Source organism: Primulina huaijiensis, chromosome 6, assembly GCF_012295235.1.
Source record: "Primulina huaijiensis isolate GDHJ02 chromosome 6, ASM1229523v2, whole genome shotgun sequence".
Lineage (NCBI taxonomy): Eukaryota > Viridiplantae > Streptophyta > Magnoliopsida > Lamiales > Gesneriaceae > Primulina > Primulina huaijiensis.
In genome coordinates this window covers 10,822,427-10,849,882 of record NC_133311.1, presented here as the reverse complement: position 1 = coordinate 10,849,882, position 27,456 = coordinate 10,822,427, and the positions used below count along the sequence as shown (strand labels likewise).

The window sequence follows — 27,456 nt, the reverse complement described above, 5'->3', positions numbered from 1 at the left end:
AGAACAAGCTGAACAATCAGTTCAACAGCAAGAGTCATCCAAGGAACCAGTTGCTTAATCTTCTGAGCAAGTAACTACTCCTTCTTCAAAGGATGTGCAACCGTAAACTTCTGCTCCTCCATCCTCAACTGCACAACTTCAACTTTATATCGAGTACTACAAGAGCAGTTGAAGAACTTTTTGCAACTGAAGAACCAGCGGTACAGACAATTTTGCAACCAGTTGAAGAGCCAGTTCAGTCGACTGCCACGACTGAACATGCAGTTTTTACAATAACTGATGAGGTGCCAACTGAAGAGCCGACAACAGCTTCAGCTGTTCACCCAACTGAGGAACTAGTCTTCGTATCAGCTGAGCAACCATCTGATCAACCGACTGAAGAGCCTTCAAGCACCATTGCTGATCCAAATCTCTCTTCTCCTCCACAGCTTCATCAGGAAGCCATAACAGAAGATGTTCTAGAAATGGTTAGTATTGAAACTGAAACAACTAACAAGACCTTGGTGATCTTTAATATAGAAAACAGAGAACAGGAACCAGAAACCTCTGGAGCCATGTCTCCTAGTATATCAATAGCATCTGAATCAATGTTCGAAGAAATTCAGGCTATTCAGACCAACCTTGTCAGTATGATGACTTCCATTTCTGACATCAAATCAATCCAACTGGTGCAAACTATGAAAATTGATTCCATAAAGGAGAACACGTTCAAAAGTCTTCAACAAGTCACAACTGATATTACGAACTTGTTCTTCCAGATGGATCAAATACGGACAGACAGAGAGTCTACTGAAGCTCACTTCCATACTCAAGAAATGTTCAACAAACGATTTGATTATCTAGAAAATGTTGTCACAAAGAGAATGGATTTGATGGAAGATATCTGATGAATGTCGTTTCAAACGTTTCCTCGGATGTCCTTTTATTATCCAAGAAGGTTGAGGTGTTTGACAAAAAAGGAGAAGAAGAAGAAGAACAAGATCGGCAGACACAATCTTAATAACAAGATCAGCAGACGCAATCTAAATAGAGACTCAGTTGTCAACCAACTGATCAAGGACCAGCTGATAAAAGAGCTAAGTTTAAATATCAGTTAGAGGTTGAAGTATTTGGCAGATTTTGAAGATTATTTTAGTCAGTTAGAAAATTCTTTTATTCTTTCATTCTTTGTACGCATCTGTACATTGAAAAGATAATATTTTATCTACAATGAGTTCAGTTGATCAGTTCATATTTTCTAAATTTTGTCAAACACCAAAAAAGGAGAAATTGTTGGAAACTGAATTTCGGAAGTTTGACAAACTGAGCATTCAATAGATTGAACTAACTGAGCAAGAAAACTGATTGTAACTGATCTAATATGAGCAAACTATCGGTTGCCTCTAACTGAAGATTAACTCGAAGATAATCGAAGGCCTACGAAAAAAGCTGACTGATCAGTTGGAAACTGATCAGTTGCTACATCAGTTGTGATATTTTCAGCTATAGCCTATCAGCTGATCTTTCAGTTGTACACGTCATCAGTGAAAAGGACGTAGCTCAACCACCGACAGATTTTACAAAGAACAGCAGGAACGCCGCATTTCAGAAATGCTACAGTGTACGAATGTCAGAAGAATGTTGACGTGGCAAACAACGGATAGAAAGATTCAAATCGCATTCAATATTACCGTTGGAGGCAAAGCCTATAAATAGCAGAGAAGAGCAGCTGAAAGAAGAGACCGAATACTATTCTATTAACCAAGATGTTACTCTGCTGAAATCTTTGCAAGCCTTCTGTTCATTCAAAAGCTCACACTTATTGTATACATTCATAGCATTCAAGGCTATACTTCGAGCTTATAAGCACAAACTGATATTATTGTAATCAGTCGTGCTAAGTTATTTTAATCCAGTTGAGTACTGTAAATCGTTTTGTAACTAATAGTTTCAGTTTGGCATTGTTAAGTCCAAGACTGAAGTTGGTCTGTACAACTGTTTATATCGATCAAATTCTTTTAGTGAATATCATATATTCGTGATAGAAGGGGTGACGTAGGAGTGTTTAAAATCTCCGAACATCCGTAAAAACTTGTGTGTTTTTATTTCAGTTTTATTCTATCTATCAGTCAGTTTATTTCCGCACTATTATTGTTAACTGATTGATATCGACTGATAAGATTCCCAAGTCTCAGTTTCTCACAAAACTGACTCAATATTCGAAAAGGTTGTGAAAATTGTTGGTATTTATTCAACCTCCCCCTTTTCTAAGCACTCTTTCACCATGTAACTGATTCTATCAATCACTTCTAAACACTACAACCGATCGTATCATTCAATTTTGGTGTTATTTTGGTACAATCGCTAACAAGTCATCAATTTTCGATGTCACGTCTGTATTTTTAAATGTCATGTCAACATTTTATGGAGCCACATCAGCATTTTCCAGTCTCACATAAATAATTGGACCAAATTAGTCGAAAATTAAAAGTTAGTGTACCGAAACCAAACTTTGAAAACTTAGTGGACCAAAACTAAAAAATGAACAAGATAATGGACCATAAAACCATTTTCTCCTATATTTATCCTGTTTTATTTTTATCATATCCTATTTTTATTTATAGTACGTTTTTTTTAGTTGTGATGAGTTTGTTTCAATTTATAATTGAGTCTTGAATTTGATATCTCGTTCTAAATTTAAGACTTTTATATTATATAAGTTATAAGTCTTCGACAACACTAATTGATATTAGTATGTCAAAAAAATGTTGAGTTCTTGTTAAAGTCACATATAAACCCCTAATTCGATATCAATATATATTTATTTTCTTTATTGATTCATGTTTCAAATTTCTCAAACGGAGAATTTAGATATTGATATTTAAGATATTATATAAACCCCTAATTCGATATCAATATATATTTATTTTCTCTATTGATTCATGTTTCAAAATTTTCAAACGGAGAATTTAGATCTTGATATTTAAGATATTAATAATGAATCTCATATTTTTAAAATTGTGAATGCTTAAATTTAGCAGCAAAAAAGATAGATCAATAGTTTGTAACTAATAGAACAATTCGAGAGGGCTATGAACATTTTAAAGTTCAAATATTTTGGTAAAGTGTATTATTATTATTTGAAATTGTGAAGTGTTGTTCTTTTTGTATGTTGTATATTGTTTATGTTTTTTTGTGAATTGTTAAGATGTCTTACCTCGTTTGGATAAGTGTCTTGGAGTTGCATACATGGACTCGAACAATCCCCATTCCTTGAGCTAGTTTTTGTGGACAACTCGTTAATTTCTCAACTCTTCGGTTGTTCATTCCTGTACATGATGGGTTGTTTTAATAAATCTCAAAATCGGTTGGATAGTTAGTTTTTGAGGTTAGTTAGTTTCAAGTCCTAATCTTAACATGAATATATTTTGAATGAGAGAATTTGAAGGCGGAATCTAAATTACATGTACTTTGCGAATGGGTTCTTCACACAAACATCGTGCTCTTTAACCAAACTTACTAAAAACATATTTCAGAAAACTCGGTGCAAATGGATTCTAAGCTTTTGATCTTTCAACCCAGAAAGGCAAACGATTTCAAGAAATTACGTGTGTTCTTCCCGTTTGAAGAATGAAGGATCCTGAATAATCTACTCGATTCTTAAACATAATATCGATGAGGACTAAGTTGGTTTACGCTACATTGGTGTGATCCATTCCGTTTAAGGTATAATCACTTTCCTGGTTATTGGCTATGCGGTGTTGCCAGTATCCATGTAGAGTGTTGAAAAAACAAAAAGGATCGAGTAATTTTATTGATTCTTACATGAATTCTACATTTTTTTTCTGGGTTTCGAAAAATGTCAAGTTCCTCAATCCAAAATCTTGGCCTGTGGAAAGATTACAATCAAGAGTACATTCTCCTAAGCCAAACCAACAAGTTTCTCGCTGACCTCCCACACTTTTCGGGCTTTGTCGCTGTCACTGGCTTCTTGAGACAACTGGTTCTCGAAAGATGCCGAGTCCTTGTTCCAGCTCCAGTACACACCAGACTTTGTCAAGCTAGGATCGCTCACAACCTGTATCAAACATAATTCAGAAAAAAATTTGCCAGGTTGCACGTGTTATATATACAAAAGAATTGCTTGCTTTGCTTTAGTACCTGGGCAAGCCTCTTGCCAGATTCCTCCTCTGAGACGAATCCCTTGGTGATGTACTTCTGGAATGGAGGGAAAAGGAGCCTGAACAAAGGAATGTGCTCTCTGAATAGCCCTGTGGTGGCTATGCACCCGGGGTATAGGGAAGCGAATGCGATGCCGGTTTCCTCGTGGTACCGGCGGTGAAACTCTTGCATTATGAGCATGTTGCAGACCTTGCTGTCCTTGTATGCTTTTGCACCGTCGAAGTCTCCTCCGTCAATCATGGCAGAGCTGTTGAGGCCATTCAAACCCCCTTGAAGACCCCTCAGGTCCCCAAGATTGGCCTTGGGAGGCACATTTCCAGCCAACGTGTTTGTATTACCTGAACATATAATGTTGAATTTGAATTTAGCCGTATTGATCAGATAAAATGATATTGGATCATTCTTAGTTTACTATACCTGTGATGGAGCCGACTATTATGAGTCTCTTTGAAGGGTAATCGGATTTCTTGATCTCATCAAGAAGCAATCTCGAAAGAAGGAAGTGACCAAGATGGTTAGTGCCAACACTGAGCTCGAATCCCTCGGCTGTGAATGATGGCTCACTTGCTGTTGGTTGGTAGATGGCAGCATTGCAAACGAGGACATCCAGGGGTCGGCCGGAACGCTTGAAGTTCTCAACAAATTGCCTCACACTCTCGAGGGATGAGAGGTCCAAATGCATGATGGTGTAGTTCTCCTTGGCCATTCCAACAAATTTAGCTGCTTTCTCAGCCTTGAGGAAGTCCCTGCAAGCCATAACGACGTCCCATTTCCCACTCTCAGCCAAAGATTTAGCCGTGGCAAGGCCTAAACCAGAGGAGGCTCCGGTGATCAACACAGTTCCCTTCCTTAAAGTCTTCTTCCCTTGGACGTTGGAGGGGGTGACAGTTGGGGTGGTTGTGGCAACTGCCTCAACTCTAAATGCTGGCAACTTTCTTGACCCAAATTCTCTCTGCATCAATAAAACCCAACTGTCTAATCTATGAACAGTTGGTGAAGAATGAGACATGAAGTGGTGGTTAGTGGTTACCTTGGCAGAAGAGCTATGTTCAGCTTTGACATGGTCTCCGAGTGAGACTCCAAACAGGCTAGATTCCTTCAAACCAGCAGTGATTTTTCCCTGCAGTGGAAGCATAAAATCTAAGCCAAGAACAAAGGAAACTGAATCCTGAAAATTATGTTAATTTATCAACTTACCTCCTTGTGAATGGTGAATGCACAGGGAACAAAAGCAGCTGACTGTAGAGCCATCGAGTATCAAGCGAGTAATGGCTGAGTGAATTATTTTTTATTGCTGCCAATCCAAGTAACACTTGATACTTTTGAGTTCGTGAGTGGAGTAACTTATAACAGTGTATATATTGATGATTTTGGGAGATTTTTGACAAAGATATATGGATAAGATAATATTTTGTGTATGTTTATGCCAATTGGACTGTGAAAACCAATCAGAATTTGTGGTTTGGGATTTCCCTCGTGATATTTTTTTATTACCTTTTTCTTATACAGCCAAGAAAGAGCTGGTGTTGGTAGTTACAACTTACAAAATATGGATATTGGGTGCATTCCCCAATGTCGTCATGGGCTGGGATATGGAAACATAGATAATGGGAATCGAATAGATTATGGCATCATTCTCAGATGTGCAGGAAATATTATTTACAGTTACTTAAGTCAAGAATATTGCTTACATCCATGGAAACACACTAGCCAACCAACGAGAAATCCCTATTTTCAAATGTTATTTTTCCCAACGATATGGACACGATCCAGTATAATTTCCATGGTTTATAGCATCATTCTTGCAAGAATCAAAATTAAGTCGACATACTTGCTCGACCACGAATCTAAAGAAACATTTGCCTTTTCAACATAGCCAAGCGCGCGGGATTAACCATAGTTTCCTCAGAAAGCAAACCAAGTCTAGTTGATGGCGTAGAAGATACAAAACTAAATATTGCAAAATATCAAAAAGACAATGCTACAAAGAAAAATAAAGAGATGTCACAAACCATTTACCAAATAATATTTCCTTTTACTTCTGAAAATTTCGAATCACAGATACATGTACAAACGTGTAAGGAAGCTGCCCGTATCTTTAATAGCAGATACTCCACTTTCAGCCTTACCTCCAACAATATGTATATACAAATGCCAGTATAAAATTGAATGAAATTGTTGAAAGAATTTTGTAAATATTACGACACTCTTCACTCTTCACTTGCCGATTACAGAAACACACAAGTTTCTAAATGGTTTAACATCTTCTTTGCACCTCACCGCCAACAAGATTCTCTAACATTACCTTCTCACAAAATCTGTGCAGTTTTGGAAATGTTGTCGTTAAGAATCCATTAGGCACTCCACTTAATCACTGCCTTTCGAATCCATTGCTGCCTAATTTTGGCATAGTTCTAAGCTACACCAGGTGGTATACACTACGAGTATTGACATTGTTGAATCATTCGGAATTTACAAAGAACCTATGAAATCCGACACTGATTGATACACATCACATGGTGCAGCATAGAAAATAATACCTATATTCGAACTGGCAACCCGAAACTCTGAAAAATCCTGATCTCTCCTCTGAGACCTGCAGTTACTATCAACATACCCACGGCTGACCTGTTTTGACAAAACCCATTGGAGTAGTCGACACTAACACGAGGACTATGGTTTTTAGTAGCTGTGAAGAGTTTCTCCTCAGACCATGTTCTTGAGATTCTATCAAATAGGTGATTATTTGTGGCGCGAGATGGAGTTCCATTAAATGGGCTACTACTTCGATCAGATGCTAATGGCGAGCTCTCGCTACCATTAGCTTCTTCAACAGGTGTAGTCGGATGATTGGCTATTATATCATCCTCAAATCGATCAACCATACCATTTTGCCCCCAAGAACTATGTTGAACCTCATATTGATCCGACATGCTAGGCCAAGGGATTGCCACAGAAACATCTAGACAATGGAAAAGCTCATAAGATTGGGTAACGGAAACACCTTTATTTCTGTTTGGTTGTGATCCAACTTCATGCCTCCAAACATAAACATAAGAATCTTCACTCGCTGAGATCACATATTTCCCGTTGGATGCAAGGAAGGCTGAGATTTGACTGTGTGTGTTGTGGAAACCTGTCAAAGATTATTAATTTCTTGGCCATAAAAAAGTATGTAAAATATTTAAACCAAAGCAGATGCTTCAATTAGGTCTACTATATTAAAGATAAAATATTAGGCAAATACTAAATCTCATCCGAGGAGAAACAAAGTAAAATTGATAGAAGTCATAACCGAATCAAATTTTAACATCATTCATTTCTTTGTTGATTCTTCAACGTGATCCTTCTATTAACTTTTTCAATTGTTTATCTGTGATTATTTGATAAAATGTCCTATATTAAATAGCACACGCATGCAACAAGGCACAAAAAATCAATAACCCGACAGAAAAATAACGATAAAGTAAAAATAAAAAATTTATCTCTTGATAAAGATCTAACAATAGATGTAAAATTAACAGAATAATGATCAAATCTTATAATTCAACAAATTCAAAATACGTATCAATTATCATACATTCCATATCATTTTTTCTGATAAAATATTGCTAGGATACATTTGGTTGGGTTGATGGGGTAATGTAATGAAAAATTATTGTGAGAGAAAAGAATTTTTTTTGTAGCAAGTAAATATAAGAGATTTTTATTGAAATGTGTGGTTTCTTTGAGGTTTTAGTTATACATAACCTCTCATATTCCCAAACTTATTTTTGCTTTCATTTTCCCCAACTTGTGTGTCACCATATGTTCTCTTCTCCAAGCTTCATCAATATCCTACAAGTTGCACGTCACTTACAGATTTAATGACCAAGCTCTCCTCCAACCCACCTAATAACAGTAACAAGTGAATCTGCTCAACCAATTTTATCTCACAACAAGTGTTGTAAACAGCGGGAGGCGGTGGCGGAACAGTCAGTGACCGCCTATCGCCTCGGCCCCCCTAGGCGGTTGAATTTGTTTTATCAATTTTTTATAAGTAATTGTATATAATTATGCAATATAATTACAAATAGTAATAATTTTTTTATGTAATACAATAATTAAATAATGTTTCATACAATATAATAAAATTTATACAAAATACAAATAAATATATAAATACAAACTCATAAGATAATTAAGGTGGCGGCGGCCGCGGCGGCAACGGGCGGCTGAAGCCGATTTGAGGCTGATGATGGAGGATAGTTGAAACCAAAAGTAAATACAAAAGAGAAATGTCTAAGGTTTTTAAAATTGATTGAGTTTGACTGGTTTTTAAAATTGATTGAGTTTGATTGGTTTTTAAGATTTTAAAAACATTGATCGACTCGGCCGCCTCCGCTTCGACCGCCCGCTCGCCTCGATTGTCGGACAGCCTCGGACCACGTGTTCTTGTCTTTAGTATAAGTCATATTCAAGTTCTTGGAAAAATCATTAAACTTTCTTGGTTTTGTGCAGTCTAAATGAGACAGTTGCAAGTCTCTAGAAATTTGAACTTTTAGGTTTGATACACACAAACTACAAAACTTTAAGCGTACCCTTCGAAAAAATTTTCAAACTTGAGTGAAATAGTAGAGAGCGAATGTTTTTCCTTGGAGTGACGCGTGAGATATTTGTAGTGAGAACAAAAGAAAAAGAGAACGAGTGATTTTTCTTTGGAGTGACCGTAAGAATTTGGATGATGAATATTTTGTCATTTCTACTAACGTTTTTTGCAGGTACAATATCTGAAAGAAAAATTGAGAAGGAAGTAGGAGATGGTTCGAACCAAAGGCTTTCCAAGATTCAAATGGAGACGTTGTTTGGTCTCACTTCACTAGGATGATGAGGGCCGAGAAAGAGCCATTATACAAGAGGATGAGTAGGCTTGAGGTTAGTACTAGCTGGATTAAATCTAAGTCTAAGAACATGGTTAGAGGAGAAGGCGATTACGAATATGATTTGGGAGACGATGATGAGAGTCCGAATGAAAATAGAGGATTTAGGAGAGGTAAAAGAGATGTTGTACATGGTAGGTATAACGATGGGGTATAGAAGATGGTAATATGGGTAGCATTAAAATGATGAAATCGTCGTTCCATGGTAAATCTGACCTAGAAGCTTACATACAGTGGGAAAAGAAGGTAGAGTTTGTGTTCGACTGTGACCGCAATTTCGAACACAAAAAAGTTAGGTTGACGGTGGTTGAATTCTCATATTATGATCTTATTTGGTGTGTTCAACTTGTACCACTGGGAGAAGGTTCAATGAGAGATCTATCGAAATATAGGATGAGATGAAGAGGGTCGTGGGGAAGAGGTTTGTACCCAATCATTACAATCGAGACATGTTTAAAAGGCTACAAAGCTTGAAACATGGTACTAAAGCGTCAAGGATTACTAAAATTCATATTATTTGAACTAACAAGTTGAAACTCGAATTTGGGAGATTAAATTACATGTATTCCCGTAATTAGATGATTTATTTATTTCACACATAAAACTATTGATTGAGGGGTATTTTAGTAAAATTAATTTAAAAATTGGTATAGGTGATATCATAAATTTACTAGAAGGATCAAATTAAAGAAAAATAAATGTTGGAAGCATCCGAGTATTGGAGGAAAAGTTGGGATGATTTTGAAATTTTCCTGCCAAAAAAGTGCGTTGGCGGACACTCGGAAATAAAAAATAAGTAAAACTTTGGCAAGTACATTAAAGTGATACCATCAAGAATTTAATAGATCAAAATCACAGCCTTAACGAACTTAAAGAATTGCTAAGACACATCTTCATACCTTTGAACTTGTGAACAAGCTCAACACCATCTATGACTCGAATTCTACAATCGGCAGATGTGACAAGCACTTCAGATGTACTTCCAGGTGCAAACTGCAAAATATGTGAAATCAGAATCAAGTTTCTCAAAATAATTTTAAAAAACGAGTTTTCCAAGGCAGAGATGCTTAAATAATTTGAAGAACAATTAGGAGAGCAGCCACCGCTACCCTCTTTCATCTCCCTGAATAAGTGGATACATAGTTGAGTCTGTGTTTTTCGGCAGTTACTAATGCCATGGTTACCTGGAAACCGGTTATTTTCTTCTGATGGGATTTCTTCTTCTTATTCTGCAGATTTATCTGGTTTTTTTGCTGCAATTTATTTTCTGGAAAAAGATTGTAGCATGCGTAAAAAAACTAATCAAGAGAAGTTTGTCTTATGCAACTAATTTACTATATCATACCAGATGTGTTTATATGCGGCAGCTACCCTTGTATGAACCAACTAGAGCCCCCTACAATAATTTATGAACTTATTTTATAGAAACAAATCGAGTATGTGCAAAATCAAATGGATTTATCCAGACTATGCACTAAAAAACTGAACAATTAGAACTACAGTAATAAATACAATCTATGCAAGACCTGTCCATCTAGTGTATAGCAAGCTGCAGTAACCATTTCATGCAAATCACTCAAATCAACAACTTGGCGATCAGGGATGCTCCATATGCGCACCTTAGCATCCAGGGATCCACTGATGAAGTATCTATCATCAACAGGATTGAACTGGATGCAGGTTACTGTTAAATCCAGAAGACTTGTCAGCAGATTAACAATATTTAACTCTCTTCAAAGAAAGTTCTTGAACTCAGAAATCCAAAACTAATACGAGAAGGGAAAAAAATTCCTATGCATTGAGAGTTGAGCCAAATATCCATGAGCCACCTGATCGATCACACTAAATCAATAGTCAAGCAACTAGACCCTCGACTACTCAAGAGCAGTTTCCTTCCATTATCCACCTTGTTAGCCACATCCACAATCTCTTACTGATTTCAAATATTTAAGGGTCCAAACCCCACCCATTACCCTGCTTATTTCAAAACAAAAGAATAAAATCCCACTTCAATTTTAATCTCATTATATACAATCAACCACTTGAACAAATCTTTATTGTTAATTTTACATAAATTCCTATACTTTCTCATGTGCATCCTTTTCATTCTTCACACACCAAGAATTATTCTTCATGCTAATCAAAAAGACAACTAAATTTGGATAGGAAGTCTGGTACAACCATGCATCAGATTAAGACAGTAAGGATTGTTTCAAACAGGCTTTATTCAATGGTTCAACAAAAATTGCATGTAGAATAAAATCATGTATGGCCACGGGATCCCTCTGTATGCTTACGAAGACTACCGTAACATCTTTTAAAGGAATCAATTAACACCAAGACCAACTTTGACAGTCCTCTCAGTTCACCTATTTCTGCTATTGTCCTTCGCCTTCCCAAAAATCCTTGATCCATCCTGTATCGGCCGAAACATTAATTAGTGTTGTCACACCAAAGTCCAAACTATCATCTTTGCTCCATAAAGATTCCAGCATAATGCAGCTTCTCAGGTGTCAAATCCAGCATAACAAAGAAAGTTGGTGGTTCCATACTTAGGAGCATATGCAGTAAAGTCATTCAGATTTGCAGTAGTATATTTATTCAATAGTCCCACAATCACAACCAAATAGACACTTTAAAGGCAGTCCGATCTCAAAGGTGGATAAACAAGCTCGAGGAAGACAGTAACACAGAAATAAAAAATTACCATAGTCGCTGTGCGAAAAGATCTTTAAGCAACACATGGTTGACAGATCCCATAGCCGCACTGTTTTGTCCATTGAAGATGATAATAGTTGCTACAGAGTACAGACAAGAGAGAATGGGTTGAAGTGTGTTAATTTAATGTCCTAATTGCAAATAATAAATCAGTACATGGCAACATAATTTGGTAAAAGATTACAGTGAAAAATTTCAAGATTGTGGCTGAAATACTTCTTAAAAATATTTAAGACAGCGTGGATTAGAACTGCAGTAAAGTCACATAAGTAATATTTCCAAGTCATTAAATATTTAGAATAAAAGACTTGCAAGTTCCAACATTTCACTGGAAAACAAAAATTGGATCATTAGATTTTCACAGGGTTAACCATTTGACTCTCAAGCCGCTTTGAACCATCAAGAGAAGTATCTGTGACAGTTCATAGATGTAAAGAAACATACATCCTTTTTTATTTATATAACTCGAAGGAATTATCATATGGAGAACTGTCCACATTTATGGTGCTCTCTGACCTGCTGCATTACATATGTGACTAATATAAAATCAAGGAATCACAATGAAAAGCCAGCGTAACTCAGAGGGCATCATCCCAAGCACAAAAGGTATTGAAAATGAAACATAAGAAACTAATATATTCCACTACAGGCAGTAATCAAAGGTTTACATTGCACATTGGGTGTCACAGAATTATAATCGTAGAATTTTACCAGCCAGAAGGAAAAATTGTCTTACCTGAGATTTGGACCATGAGAGATCAAGAACGTCATCTGAATGACCTTGAAACGTACAGATGGGCTTCTCTGAAAGAGAGAAAAGGGTATCTGGCACCAACACTTGGTCAACACTCATCGATTTTCTACTTACAGATGACCTCCCTCTTTTCTTCTTCTCCCAGTGACTATCTATATTGGGGGACAATGAAGAGGGCTCTGGTGATCCATTAGCTAGACACAGTAGATTGAAATTCCCATCTTCAAATTTATCAAACATGTAATCTCCCTTCTTTTCCGCTTCCACAACCTGCCACACATGAACCACACGGTCCTCACCAGCACTAGCCAAATACCAACCATCCAAGCTAAACTTAATAGTCCAAATCGATCCATTGTGCGCCTGTATCTCCTGGCTCTTATACATTTCCGTACGCTCTTTAACAGTCTTACCATACTGCCTGACACGAACTCTTTCTGGCCCACGAAAGGAAACATCTTGGCTAGCATCCGTGGCTGAGCTTGATCTCCTTCCGCCCTTCTCAGAAGAAGTAGAAGTATCCCTCTCATCACTGCTCCGCTTATCCTTAGTCCCAGCGACGGAATTCGCCATATTCTTGATACTCCTCAACCAACTTCCTCTTCTCTTCATCTTAGATCCACTCCCACAGCTATCATCAGTCTTTGAATCCGAACCTTCCTTGTTCCTCTCCTCTACATTCTGCCTCCTCATCAACTCCTGAACAATGGGTGATGTCCCAACCGACAACTCGGAGGAAAACTCCTCCATGGTGAACTGCCTCCCGGTTCCAACTTCCTTGATTCTTTCCCACATCGCATCCTCCCTCAACTCATTCACCACAAACTCCTTCCCATTATCGAGATTCTTTATCATACAGACTCCACTTTCGACATCACACTCCAAGCTCTCATCCAACTCATTCTTAGAAGCAGGAATTGGACTATTCAAACTCCCGTGTCGTGTCCCATCCACATCAATCTTAATTTTCGGTGCTTTACCTGGATAACTAGAAATGTTCACCGGTGATTCAAGGCCATTACTCTGATTAACATTATTTACAGCAGCATCAATCACAGCAGCACGGTCATTGCCACGGAATTATCCGACCGAACTTCAAAAATTAGACCTGAATCGCAGTTTGCATCTGATTTCGATCGCACAATTCCAGATACAGATGCTCTACCACTAATTGTGATTCTCAGGGCTGTAATCTGGGCGATGATCGTACTCTTCCTCGGGCTCTGAAGAGTAAAGCGAGCAGGAGCAGGAAGTGTTGGAGGAAGAGACGAGGCGATCGAATGAGTCGTGGAAGCACTCATCATCATCTTCTTCTTCCCAAGATTTGCTCATGGCTTACCTTCTCCCGTTGAAAAGCGACGGCCCGAATCACATTCCCAGAAGGGTCGCGCCGGTCACCGGTTCTAGCTCCCCCACCCCCTACCTCCCTCTGTAACGTGCACGAGAAAAGAGCAAAAGGGTGGGTGAAAACGGGCTTGGGTTCGTGGAACGCGTGTTTGCACAGCTGTGGAAGAGAAAAGTGCAGATCCGATGATGTGTGGGGGAGAGAAACGCAAGAAGAGTAGGAAAACGAGGAAAACTGAAGTGACGAGAGAGTTTATTAAAAAAAAAAAAACGAATGTAATTTATTTTTTTATTTTTTGTTTAAAATTTATTTAAAAATTAATTTTTTTATTAATGTATTTTAATTTTATATATAATAAAATTTATAATTTAATTAAATAAAAAAAACTTACTCGACTCAATTTTTTCATATTTCCCGACTCAAGCTTAGATCTCATTTCATTCCTTATCTTCACAAAAAATCTTTTTCTTCACAACCTTCCATCTTTTTATTTTTTGGCTAACAATTAACCACGAGTCTACAATTTATTCTTCTTCAAAAAATCCAATAAGAAAACCACGTATTGTTAAGAAATTTATTTTGATATATGAAATTTATTGGGTCTCGTCAGTGTTCACGACCCAGGGTAAAGAGCTTCACCTTGGGTCGTGAAGCACGGCTTTCACGACCCACGGCTTCACTTTGGGTCGTGAAGCACTTGCTTCTTGGGTCGTGAAGCACAAGAAGCACCAAGTGCTTCACCACCCAAGGTCGTGAAGCACAAGTGTTTCACGACCCAAGACCCAGGGTCGTGGGCTTCACGACCCATCCGGGGTCGTGACGTGAAGACTTCACGACCTCTTCACGACCCGTCACGACCCATTAATTTTAAATTTTTATAATTAATAATCTTTGTTTTGTTTTAAATTTTTACAACTAATAATCTTTTTGTTTGTTTTTTTGACAGGTTTACTTTCCGCTAAACTTGGAAAGAATCAATTTTTTGAATGCAAGTTAAATTTAGGATCAAGATACGTTGAATTTTAGTGGAATTATAAAACTTGCTAAGATTTTTAGTCGAGTATAAATTCAACCCACATTGTTAGAATAAAAGATACATTCTTCTACTTGTTATGAATTTGTTAACTAACATACTTAAATTATAACATATAACTAATGTTTACACAAATAAATTTTTTATATATATTTATATTCTAATCTTATATAAAGTGAATCATATATTATAAAATGATCAAAACTCAAAAATATCAAAAATTTCCTACCCACTCGACCCAAACCCTAAACCCTAAACAAAACCCTAAACCAAACCTCTAAAATTATCACTCGACCCACTCGTCCCAAAATTGAAACAATTTACCACCCGCGCGACCCAAATTTAAAAATCTACTACACACATTACAATCTTGTCCACTTGACCCACACAAAAATTAAAAATTCACCACAAACACATTATATATTAATAAAATCAAATCGATTGTCTTTAAATTCAAACAAATTACACATCATTCAATCTTATCTTCTACCAAATTATCCTATAGATGGAAATCTGTTTTGTTTTTTTCTTTCCACGTCTTCTCTTGATCACATGTGACATAACATACAAAACATAGATAAGATTATTATATTATAGACAATAGTATGTATTTAAAAAAAAATATGCTATATTATAAATATGCTATTATATAGACGTATTATGTGGGTCGAGGTGTGCATGAACCTGGTCTGGATAGTGGAGTGTGAGTAGAGAGTGCTAGTTCTGGCTATTGTCTCGAGCGGCTGCACATGCACACCTCGACCCACAGCTGCACCTCGACCCGCTCGAGACAATAGCCAGAACTAGCACTCTCTACTCACACTCCACTATCCAGACCTAGCACATACGATCATACTCGAATCACACTCCATCCACCTTCTCAACCCACACAATAAACACGTTCTTCGACTGTAAATACTCACACTAACTCTACTTACAAAAATTCTAAAAAAACCAATAAGAACTAAACTGAAACAAATCTAGCAATACAGAGCATTCGAGTATATACTTACTTCTCTACAAATCTTCAAATTTTCAAATAATTTTTGATTATTTTGTCGTGAAGAACACAAAAATAACGGGAATAAATGAAAACTCAAATCGAGAAGGAATATATCAATTAAAAAAATATTTTTTAAAAAAGTAAAACCTAACTAACTAATTAATAACCTAATAAATGAACTCACCTAATTAACATCATTCAACTCTTTTTTTTCGATTTAAAAAAGTCAAAATTCTTTTTATTTAATTAAATTTAAAATGAGTCAGTATATTTTTTATTGTCCCAGAGTGAATGTGTGTTACGGTGTCGTTTAGTGGCGGTGTTGGTATTTGCGAGAGTGGGAGGGAAAGAGAGATGGTAGGCAAATTTTCGGCAATTCAAGGGTGAGGAATAAAAAATTCATCTTCAAGAATAATGCTCACATTATTATTATATATTTATTTATTTAATTTCCTTTTTTGAGGGAATTTATGATATTTAATTTAATATTTGAAATTATCGAAATACAGGTCTTATAAGCACCAAAATATATGTTCTGATTAAATTTTAACTCGCATCATTCATCCCATAGAACGAAACAAATGTTATTAGTTAATCAATAGTATGACAGACATGGATGAAATTACGATAAACTAGAGTGTGTGTTTCGACTGCTATGATATTCACATATCCTTATTTCATCTCTTTTTTTATGATTTTCGATAGAAAAAAGAACCATGAAATATAAATATAAATACAAACATGTGACTAGATATGATGAGTAACTAGATTAATGTTTGTTTTGGCTGTTATATAATCAACATATTCTTGTGTTGATGGTTGCCTCTATTTTTTATGAACTCACATTCATTACTTTTGGGTACGCACTTGGTAAATTTTCTGTTAACGCAATAATATACAAACCACGCTAGTTAGGTAAACTGTATTGAGTCGGTTATGTGCAACAAGCTCGTGATAAAGTGTTTGTAGTGAAAATCGAATTTCTAACTATTGATCAAGCATTTATCTATTATACCAACTCGTAAACCTTTTTAAGATTGATGATAGTGTTTGTATTCATATGGAAAGCAGTGATAGATAAAATTTATCTCGATATGATGAGTAACTAGATTATCATGAGACATATTGAATAAATGAATTTATATGCATCTCATGTGTCTTCTTTTGATTTTTATTTAACATCAAGAAAGCAGGTTTTTTGTGAAAGTTTTTATAACATAGGTGGGTGTTCAAATATGTTTAATGATAAAGTGTTAAGACTTATAAAAAGGTAATGACATAGGTCTAGCGAGTCAACCTGTGGTTTGAGTTTTATTAAATCTTTTATAAAAACAATGTTTATTTTAATAACATTTCACGGTTTTATCTAATTATGATATTTACTGTATACGCATGCAAATTGCATAGATAAAGTCCTTGAATATGCTATAAGTACCATGAGGTCCACAAATCATATGGATCATGAAATTCATTATGAACTGTACTGTATATTCTAAATTTGTTCCTAGTCGATTCAAACACCTAAAGCAAGGATGAGGGTAGTTCGAGCTCCAGACTAACATCTATGATGTAAACGTCATATTTCATTTGTATGACCATAGATATGTCCAATCATATAGATGGGTGATCGATCATATGATGATTGCACTAAACAACCCCCTCTCAAACTTTCCAAGTAGTTATAATTTATCGAGTGGATTAGTCTGTATTTATGGTTGCGCATCATTAGTTCTTTGATCCGGGACAATATGGAGGTTATACGTATTAGCACTACACTTTGATTCGTTTACTGACTCCATTAAGGTCATCAGGTGGTGATGTTGAGTGTAGTTTGACATACGTAGCAGTTGATGCATTATAGTCAGAGATTCACCGCTCACTTATAGGTAAGGATGACATGTACATTATGGAAAGGTGTTTCTTTAATTGCATATACGATGCGACTATAATTATTCAAAGATACATCACATTGTTTCCAAATTTATTTGTAACTCTCGATATACCAATGGTTGCAGATTCGATCGTGATACATGTATCGAAGGGACCGTATTGTAGGCTACCGTAATGTAGGCTAACCATAACCTACTGGTTCTTACAGACACTATCAGTGATACCTCATGAATCATGAGACGATGCTACTAGACGCTCTTACCATGATCCGATGGTTGAAATCAGAATTGAGTTCTGACGTTCTTGACCAAGGGGTTGGTGAAAAGAATGAGCCTAATTAGAGTAAGCACAAATAAGGACAAGTGTTTTCCTAAATCGGATAAAGTTGTAAAACCACAACTAGTTGTATCTCTGAACTATTGAGGGTCATACAAGTATTGAATTTTGTGTTCACGTTGAAATAGTCAAATTTAAGGAGTTGAATTTGATGACTGTAGTTTGATGGAGATCAAGCATATAGCTTATAAAGAATTTTATAAGTGGATTCCATATTTAGAAGTTGTGAAATTTAGCTTGATTGCTAATTTTGTGAGGAGAGTGCAACTACTTAATTTAGAAAATAAGTTCCAAAATAGGTAGCTGCCAAAAATGAGTCGGTGAAAAATGTTGATCTTCGAAATTATCACTTTTCATTATCATAACAAGATTTGTATCGTCGTCACATTGCTTTGTTCGATCGTCGATCGAGTTTATAATGAGTCACAATTATTTAACTAATAAATTTAGAATATGCTAATTAAATATTAATTATGTAGTTTTGACTAATATGTGAAATTTTCATGGAATATTTTAGAATATTAGAATTAATTATTTAATTAATAGTTATTTAAATAAATCATGTATTAACAAAAGTTGAAAGTACTACATGGGATGATGACTCAACATGGATTATTTGATTAATTAGATTGGAGAATCCTAATATAACTCTAACTATTAGGAGTCTAGTTAGACAATAAAATTTGATAGAGATTTTTTTACAAGGTTAAAACTCCAAGTAATAGTCTCATTAATATTCTAATTTAGATTCCTAGTAGGATTTTAATTAGTCCATGAAAATTATAAATATGACAATAGATATCATATTAAGATGCTAGACTTTTTCTTCCTCCTCACAAACACAAAACTCGACCAGCCCTTTCTTAGAGAACAACAAGCAGCCGAGCTCATCCGCAAGCACCACCGACCATCGTTGCTGCCGTTGTGTTGTCATCGTATTTCCGGCAACCGATTCTCAACGGAAAACTTCGTCTAGTTTTCTAATCCAAATTAGACGAGTAATTCAGTCTTTGATAGTAGACCTAATTAGAAGATTCTCAAATATTTACAAGAACGACTATCTCTGCTTAAATCCAAAATAATTTTGTGTCCAGCATTTAGAATGCAAAGGTAAATAACTATAAATATCTTGTTTAGGGATTTGAATCATACGATGTTCAATAATTTTTTATCGTCAAAACAAAAATTTCTTTGAAAATTTTGAATTTCCTTTGCGTCATGGTTGCGAAAAAATGGTACTCTAACAGTGGTATCAAAGCCTAAGTTTTCAATCTTATGATTCGTTTTTGTTTATTGTTTAAATTATGTTGAGTAAATTTTTTCTAACCCCGTCTAAAATTTCCATAAAATTACAGCCTTGAAAATCAGATTGTAAAAACAAAAAAAATTGCTATCACACGCAGGCAGCCCCCACAGAACTAGGCAAGGCAGCTGCCCAGCCAAGTTTAAGTTTTTTTTTAAAAAATAGCGAATTCTCGGGCCGGGCAGCTGCCAGTACAGTTTTTTAAAAATAAAAAAAAATTAAAGAGGTCTCGGGCTGGGCAGCGTACAGCCCTGCTGATGAGGGTTAGCCCACGACTGCTACCCGAAGTGTTCAGGCAGCAAACGGGGCATGAACAGGTTGCTTTAGATGGTCTCGAGCAGCTCTGCCCCATGGGCTTAAAGGTGGTTTGGCCCGGACTGCAATTTTTTGATCTTTTGAAAAAATTTGAGTTAAATTGATATTTTGTGAAAAACTGACTAATTTACCAATTTAAATTAATTTTTGATAAAATTGTGAAATTTTATTATAAAATAAATAATTGAGATATGATTTTAATTATTTATAGTAAAATGTGTTTTACAATAGATTTAAATATTAAAAAATTAATTGGATAATTAAATAAATGTTTTATTTAATTTATTAATTTATTTTTTTATTATGGTGGTTAGTGACGAATTTACAAAATAAATGATTTAATGATAATATATGATATTATGTTGACAATATATGATATTATACAGTTTTATGTAATATTTGATATTATATGGTACAAGGATAATCGAGAGTCATGATCAAAATGCTAGGTGTATCTTAGAATATTTTACGTTGTTATTTTTTATTATTAGATAATTATTAAAGTGAGTATGTTTGTGGCTCGTTCCCACCACCACTAGTAGAAAAATCGGATTTTACTTCGACAGGCGTTATTTCGGCAATAATAAATTACGAAGTAATACATTACCAATAACTTCAGTAATAACACAAGCGAAGTAAAATAATATATTTTACTTCGGATGTTTAAAAACACGGGGTTCATTGTATTTTTTTATTATATTTTACTTCGGCATATCAATGTTGATGAAGTAAAAAATAAGGAAAATAAGTTCATACTAAAGTAAAAAGATAAACCGATAAGTTTAATTAAATATTTAATATCGATTATATATCATATATCCTTCAGAGACGAGCTCATTCGATCGATCCACATTTTCCTTCAAAATTAACCCTAATTTCGGTCTTCTTCGCTTCGAACCGCGCCGCGCCGCCGCCATTCCACGCACCGCCGCCACCGTTCCACCACCGAGAAAGAAGAAGGCGGGACGAACAACACCACCACTACCACCACCGTTCCAAGCACCGAGAGGGAAGCTACGACTTGAGATACACCACGTTCGCTTCGAACCACCAACACCACCGCCTTTCCACTCACCAAGAGGGAAGCAAAACACCACCACCACCACCACCGTTCAAAGCACTGAGACGGAAGAAGCGACTGAGATACACAACCGCCGTCCCCTGCGCCTTTGTTTCTTCTCCATTTTTCCTGGAACGATATTGCTTTACCTGTGTTAATCCGTCACCAGTTTCCCGAGGTATGGTATTGATTGGAACGATAATTGGTTAATTTCTTGTTGTCGCCTTGTTTGTCCGTCTCTGGGTTCCTAATTTTCGGCATTGTCTAAAATATTTGTTGTCCCCTTCTTGTTAGGCATTGTCTAATTTTCGGTTTTTCTAACTTATATGCACTGTGTGTTGAGGACTGGACATGACGGTGTTTGTTAGTCATTGTCTCCGTCGAATTTTTTTGTTTTTCTAACTTATATGCATTTGTGTGTTGAGGCTTTTCCAATCGTGCTATGAAGAGATATCCATTTTTCTGTACTAATTTTCTTGATTAAAAGGTCTACTTACCAATGTTGCTTTATTTTCATCAATAGGTAGTCTTCTTTCGTTTTTTTTGCGTTCAATAAATTAAATTGAAAATGACATTATTAAATGTAATATTTTCAGGTTTAGATCAAATTTATTGTTATTGTTGCATGTTTTCTTAATTGCTTGCAAGTGCACGACGTCAAGTTATAATAAAATGTATTTTTGAGTACAAGTGTCGATCCCACGAGGAGTATATATATAAATGTATATTAATGCTTGTAATTAAAATAGTCTCAATTTTATTTAGAAAAATTGATTAAATGATTTGTTTGCGAGAATAACTAAATTGACAAAGGATTTAAATAAAATATCACAACAAACTTGCGCAAATAACAATAGATTAAAAGATCTAGAGGTCCGATTTCACGCAACTATCCACCATGTGTTATTTTGTGTAGCTATATTATAAATGTCATTCTTATTCATTAGCTAAGAATTCTAAATTCTCTACTCCATCTTCCGATTGCTAAGTAGACACTAATTATCTAACAAAAGATTATAACGTCCCCGTCAACAATCTATAATTAAATAACACAATAAGCACTAATTTCTCTTAATGGCTTCAATAGCAATATATGTCCTCCCGAACTCTATAAATACCATCGATGTATTTTTCCCTTTCTTTTTTGTAAAATCCCTTTTCCAAGTGATATCTTATAAACATAAGAATCATTCAAGATATGGCCAGTAAAACGAAAGCGTTAAGATTGGAAAAATACAAATGAACAATAACGAAAACTTATATAGCATAATTCATAAATCCCAACACATGGTTTCTCGTTTTGTTCCATCTTTCCTCTAGACACAAGAATTAGTTCATAATAATAATACAAACAACACAACAACCCATGAATCTTAAACAAGACATATCAAATAAAAATAAAGAAAGAAGAACTTAGAACAAGAGTGTGGAGTGCAGGTTATTTCTCTCCAAAGTGTGCCAGAAATCCCCTCAGAATCATGAATTTGAGCTTTTTTAACTTCTTTGTAGCCTCCTCTCCTCTCCTTTGCTCCCTTCCTTCTCTAGATAGTCAATAATAGAAGCCTTTAATAGTCCTAGGCAAGTCTTTGCACTCAAAAACACAAAAGTCCTCAACTCCCATGCGCAGCACACCAAAAATCAGCATTTTCCGGACTTTGTCTGTCAACGACCGTGGGTGCGCTATAACACAGACCGCGAGTGCGGTCTTGTTTCGGGGAAACTTTATTCTCCAAGCTACTAAGACCGCGGGTGCGGTGCAACATGGACCGCGGGTGCGGTACTGCTTCGGCAGAAATTTCTAAAATTGCTTTTCATGGACCGCGGGTGCGGTGCCATTTATAGCGCGGGTGCGGTTTATTCTCGGAAATTTTCATCTTTTGCACTTTCCAATTCAACACTTTTACTACTCCAATTTCTCATTCTAAGCTTCCAAACTACAACAACAAAAACAACAACAAATCACATAAAACCTGCTCAAGAATCACAAAATTCTAAGTTAAAAACAAGTAATAAAAGTACAATAAATTGCACTTATCAACTCCCCCAAACTTAATATTTTGCTAGTCCCGAGCAAAACAAAACAACACAAACAAACAAATAAGTCATGAAATATTTTAAATAACTTGGCCTCAAGATAAATTAACCAACTCTTCATGCATTCACAAATCAAAACAATCCAACCAAATTTTCATCCGGATAAAATCATGCAATTGGTTAATTTTTTTTAACTTCTAATCTCTTCAACTCATGTTTCAAAACATTATCAATTTATTTCAATTTTTACAAACACAAATCAAGAGGTCTTTTCCGGTAAAGATTTGGTTCAAAGCATATTCATTCAAGAAAGGAATACCCAATAAATATTTGATGCAATGAGGTGTGTGTTAAAATTGATCAAGATTCATACTCAATGGAAGTGTTTATCGATTGTCCATAGGCTAGATCCTCCCAATCACTCTCCACTAGTATATTGGACAACTATGACTTGGTCAATAGGATTTGCAATGCTTGTAATGTTAGGCCTTGGCTCACGACTACAAATGAAGATTAGGAATTCAAATAAGGGAGTAAGTTGAATTTTATTTCTTGTGCAAACTCCACTTTTCTTTTATCTCCATTTTTTTTTCATCTCATCTCTTTTTCTCCCATTTTTCTCCAACTCTTCAATGAAAAATCATTCATTTTTTTTTCTTTTTTAGGAGAATTTCAATTTCTTTAATCCTTTGAATTCTTACTCCCTTGAGAAGGTAAGAAATTATTGTTTAAGATATTCAACAGGGTGGTAAATGTGGGATATTTGAAAGAACGTCGAATGGGGGTCTTTTACACATTTTTACGTGTGCCATTCGAATTCATATAAGCTTCAAAGAGGCGACAAATGATAAATCATTTTTATTTGGTGGCTTGAAAGGCTCAATCAATAAGAAAAAAAATCACCTAAATCATTCCTAAATCATAGATTGTCCGTATTTCGCCTCGAGTGTTGTTTGGATAGTTCTAGACAAAATCTCAATTCACCAACACAAAGTAGAATCTAATCATCATGAAAAAATGGTGTCTCATTCAATGCATCAACCAAATACATATATATTCAAAAGAAAAGTGCTTGGCTTCCAAGAAATTCAAGAACACAATTCTTTTCTCATATAGGCTCAACAGGGCTTCAAATGGATATTTATGAACAATATAAATAGGCCCAAGTAAAGTCAAAGATTGCCTCAATCATCTATGTGTTTGAAAAAATTTATTTCAATGTCAAATGAAAATCACAGAGTTGTATAGAAATTATAAGTCTCAAAATTATAAAATCTCATGATTGTTCTCTAAATTTTTCAAATTGATCGATTAACATGAACGTAATGCATGACTTTTCCTCTTAATGCAAAATTTTTCTTTTCTCATCATTGGCCATTAAAATATTTCATGACTAAAAACACTAAAAACACACAAGCAAACAACTCAAAAGAAAATAAAACACACAAAATAAAACTAAAGAAAACACAACACTCAAATAAAACTAAATTAAACACACAAAATAAAATAAATAAACAATATCTCCCCCAAACTAAAACATGTGCATCGTCCTCGATGTGAATAAGCATGAAAGTTAGAGGAATACACATACCTATGGCAACGACCGTCAGTAGTCATTGCCATCGTCATCATCTTCATCATCTTGTGGTGGCTGTTGTTGGAACTCCGGCGGGTGGTATATGGGTGGCCACTGAGGAGGAGCTGGAAATGGATTACCAGAGGTTGAGGCTGCTAGAAATTGCTGAGCCAAGACAGACGTAAAATCCATCATATAATCCATAAATGTATCGGTTCTAAACCGAAACGCATCCATGTCTTGACGTTGATTTCCCATTTCCTCTTCCAAATGGGTCAACCTATCTCTCACATTTCCTGGTTGCGGTTGTGGTTGTGGCTGTGTTTCTTGAGGTTGAACATGGGCACGTCTTTGTGCAACTCTTCTGTTAAATTCCCTTTCAGCTCGACGTGCCGCCGCTTGATCGCCTCTCACTGCCCTATGTCGTTGAATCACCACAATGACATTTTTCGGCTTCAACAGTTCTTCATTCACAGCCCAAGTCACTCCCGCATTTTGGCATAATGCTGTGATCAAAGAAGGGTGGAGGAGTCCACTAGGAAAGTTACCATTTGCATATTCAAGCATCGAATTCTGGAGCAATTGCCCTAAATCAATTACCCTTCCCGTCATAATGCAAAAAGTAAGGATAGCTCTCTCCTTGATGACAGTGGTGGTGTGTTCGGTAGGCTTGATCCTAGCAGAAATAAATGAATACCAATCTATGGCAACAGTTTTCAGATCAGACTTGGCTAGGCTGACATGCACCTCATCCCTCATTCTCCACTCAGCTCCTTCTATGCAAATTGTTTGAAGAATATGATTATAATCAACATGCTCAGCCCGGTATTCTTCATACTCATCATGCATAATATGAGGGATGCCATATAAAGTATTTATTGTATGTGCATCAAAGGCTACCATTTTTCCTCGCACCAACACCTTCAATTGTTCATGCCTAACCTTGAGGTTAGCATAGAATTCTCTCACCAATGAAATGACAGCATCTTGTGGCTGCCTGCCAAACTCCTCCCAATGCCGAGCAGTAAGCATTAAACCAATTTCGGACCGGGGAAAACTCAAATCAAATCCCCTCTCTTTTATAATGCTTTTATTCAAAATTCTCCCATAATTTTCCTCAGCTATTTCGTTCCAAAATTTGTTTTCATCATAGTTTGAAGATGATGATGCACCCTTAGCTTGTTTCTTTCTAGGAGGCATTTTATCAAACACCTTGAGTTCAACAACTTCCCCTTCAATCAATTCACAAAACTAAATGATTCTTCACTCCCCCAAACTTATTCACCACAATAACAACACTCCAACAATTTTCACACCAATATAATCCACAATTTCAAGAATTTACTCCACTAAATGTAAATTTCTTCCATATCCAATAACACCAAATATTTCGAATTTAAAGCAAATGTAGTATTGATTTGCTCACCTTGATTGTTTAAATGTTTCTTGTGGAACAAAATCAAAGCTCCATTCAATCCTTGAAGAAATTTTCGAGCCCCTTTGAAACCCTAGGTTTGGTGTTGTTTTTGTTGAAAGGAAATGGATATTTGATGGAATGAGTGAAGCTATTTGGTTGTGTAGTGGAGAATTTGTGCTTGGAAGAACAAATCTTGAATGTGGAGTGTGTTTTGAGAAGATGAAATTCGAAATGGAGGAGAGAAATTGAAGAAGGGTTCTTCGGTTATGTCTAAATTCTGCCCCAGTCTGATTTTTAAAACGTCGACAGCGGGTGCGGTGTGCAAGGACCGCGGGTGCGGTGTGGTCTCGGCAATTCAGTGACCTTTGATTTTCATCGACCGCGGGTGCGGATCTTTTTGTAGCGCGGGTGCGCTGAGGCTACTGGAATTTAACTAGTCTTCGACGTTCAGCTACCGCGGGTGCGGTATGGCTACTATAAATTTAACGCGGGCGCGGTGTGTAGAGACCGCGGGTGCGCAGTGCTCTCGGCAAAAAATTTTATTTTGTAATTCCAAACATCCGCGGGTGCGCTGCAGAGATGACCGCTGGTGCGGTTGTCCTTCGTAAAAATTTATTTTTCTCTCCAATTTTTTTAGTCCTGAAAAGAAAACCATTTTAATTCATAAAATTTTGGGAAGATACAAGAACATACTATTAAAATACGCAATCAAAAATAATAAAACAAGAATAAAAAGAAGACCGAAAACGAAATATACTAGAGAAACACAAATTTGGAATGTCTTCCTATAGGTTGGTTTTTGGTAAAGCATGTCACTTGCCACTAGAATTGGAGCATCGAGCTCTCTGGGCAGTTAAGAAGTTGAACTTTGACTTTAAAGCATCTGGCGAAGGCAGAAAACTACAGTTAAATGAAATGGATGAGTTCCGCAATGATGCATATGAAAATGCCAAGATTTACAAAGAACAGACCAAGAAGTAGCACGATAAACTCATTGTACAAAGGGAGCTAAAACCAGGACAACAAGTACTATTGTGCCAAAAACTTGTTGCATGTTTTCTTAATTGCTTGCAAGTGCACAACGTCAAGTTATAATAAAATGTATTTTTGAGTACAAATATCGATCCCACGAGGAGTATATATATAAATGTATATTAATGCTTGTAATTAAAATAGTCTCAATTTTATTTAGAAAAATTGATTAAATGATTTGGTTGCGAGAATAACTAAATTGACAAAGGATTTAAATAAAATATCACAACAAACTTGTGCAAATAACAATAGAATAAAAGATCTAGAGGTCCGATTTCACGCAACTATCCACCATGTGTTATTTTGTGTAGCTATATTATAAATGTCATTCTTATTCATTAGCCAAGAATTCTAAATTCTCTACTTCATCTTCCGATTGCTAAGTAGACACTAATTATCTAACAAAAGATTATAACGTCCCCGTCAACAATCTATAATTAAATAACACAATAAGCACTAATTTCTCTTTATGGCTTCAATAGCAATATATGTCCTCCCGAACTCTATAAATAACATCGATGTATTTTTCCCTTTCTTGTTTATAAAATCCCTTTTCCAAG

The 27,456-nt window shown here is 35.9% G+C and overlaps 1 protein-coding gene and 1 pseudogene across 1 annotated transcript; both read right to left on the bottom strand.

Moving 5' to 3' along the window:
- Positions 1–3,762: 3,762 nt before the first annotated feature.
- Positions 3,763–5,570, bottom strand: LOC140979385 (protochlorophyllide reductase-like). The gene is made up of 5 exons (XM_073444754.1): positions 5,359–5,570; positions 5,192–5,281; positions 4,579–5,113; positions 4,141–4,499; positions 3,763–4,057 (listed from the first exon to the last, which is right to left on the bottom strand). Exons 1-5 carry the CDS (start codon positions 5,410–5,412, stop codon positions 3,902–3,904), a joined length of 1,194 nt encoding a protein of 397 aa, XP_073300855.1. The 5' UTR covers positions 5,413–5,570; the 3' UTR covers positions 3,763–3,901.
- Positions 5,355–14,705, bottom strand: LOC140979076 (uncharacterized; annotated as a pseudogene).
- Between the last annotated feature and the right edge of the window lie 12,751 nt (positions 14,706–27,456).

What these genes read in the sequence shown, in the direction of transcription:
- LOC140979385 (XM_073444754.1), bottom strand. Translation starts at nt 5,412, where the DNA reads ATGGCTCTACAGTCAGCTGCTTTTGTTCCCTGTGCATTCACCATTCAC. An exon ending in CATTCACCATTCACAAGGAG is followed by an intron (nt 5,282 to 5,358) that starts GTAAGTTGATAA and finishes CTTCCACTGCAG; the next exon opens with GGAAAAATCACTGCTGGTTT. An exon ending in CTGGCAAGAGGCTTGCCCAG is followed by an intron (nt 4,058 to 4,140) that starts GTACTAAAGCAA and finishes TGTTTGATACAG; the next exon opens with GTTGTGAGCGATCCTAGCTT.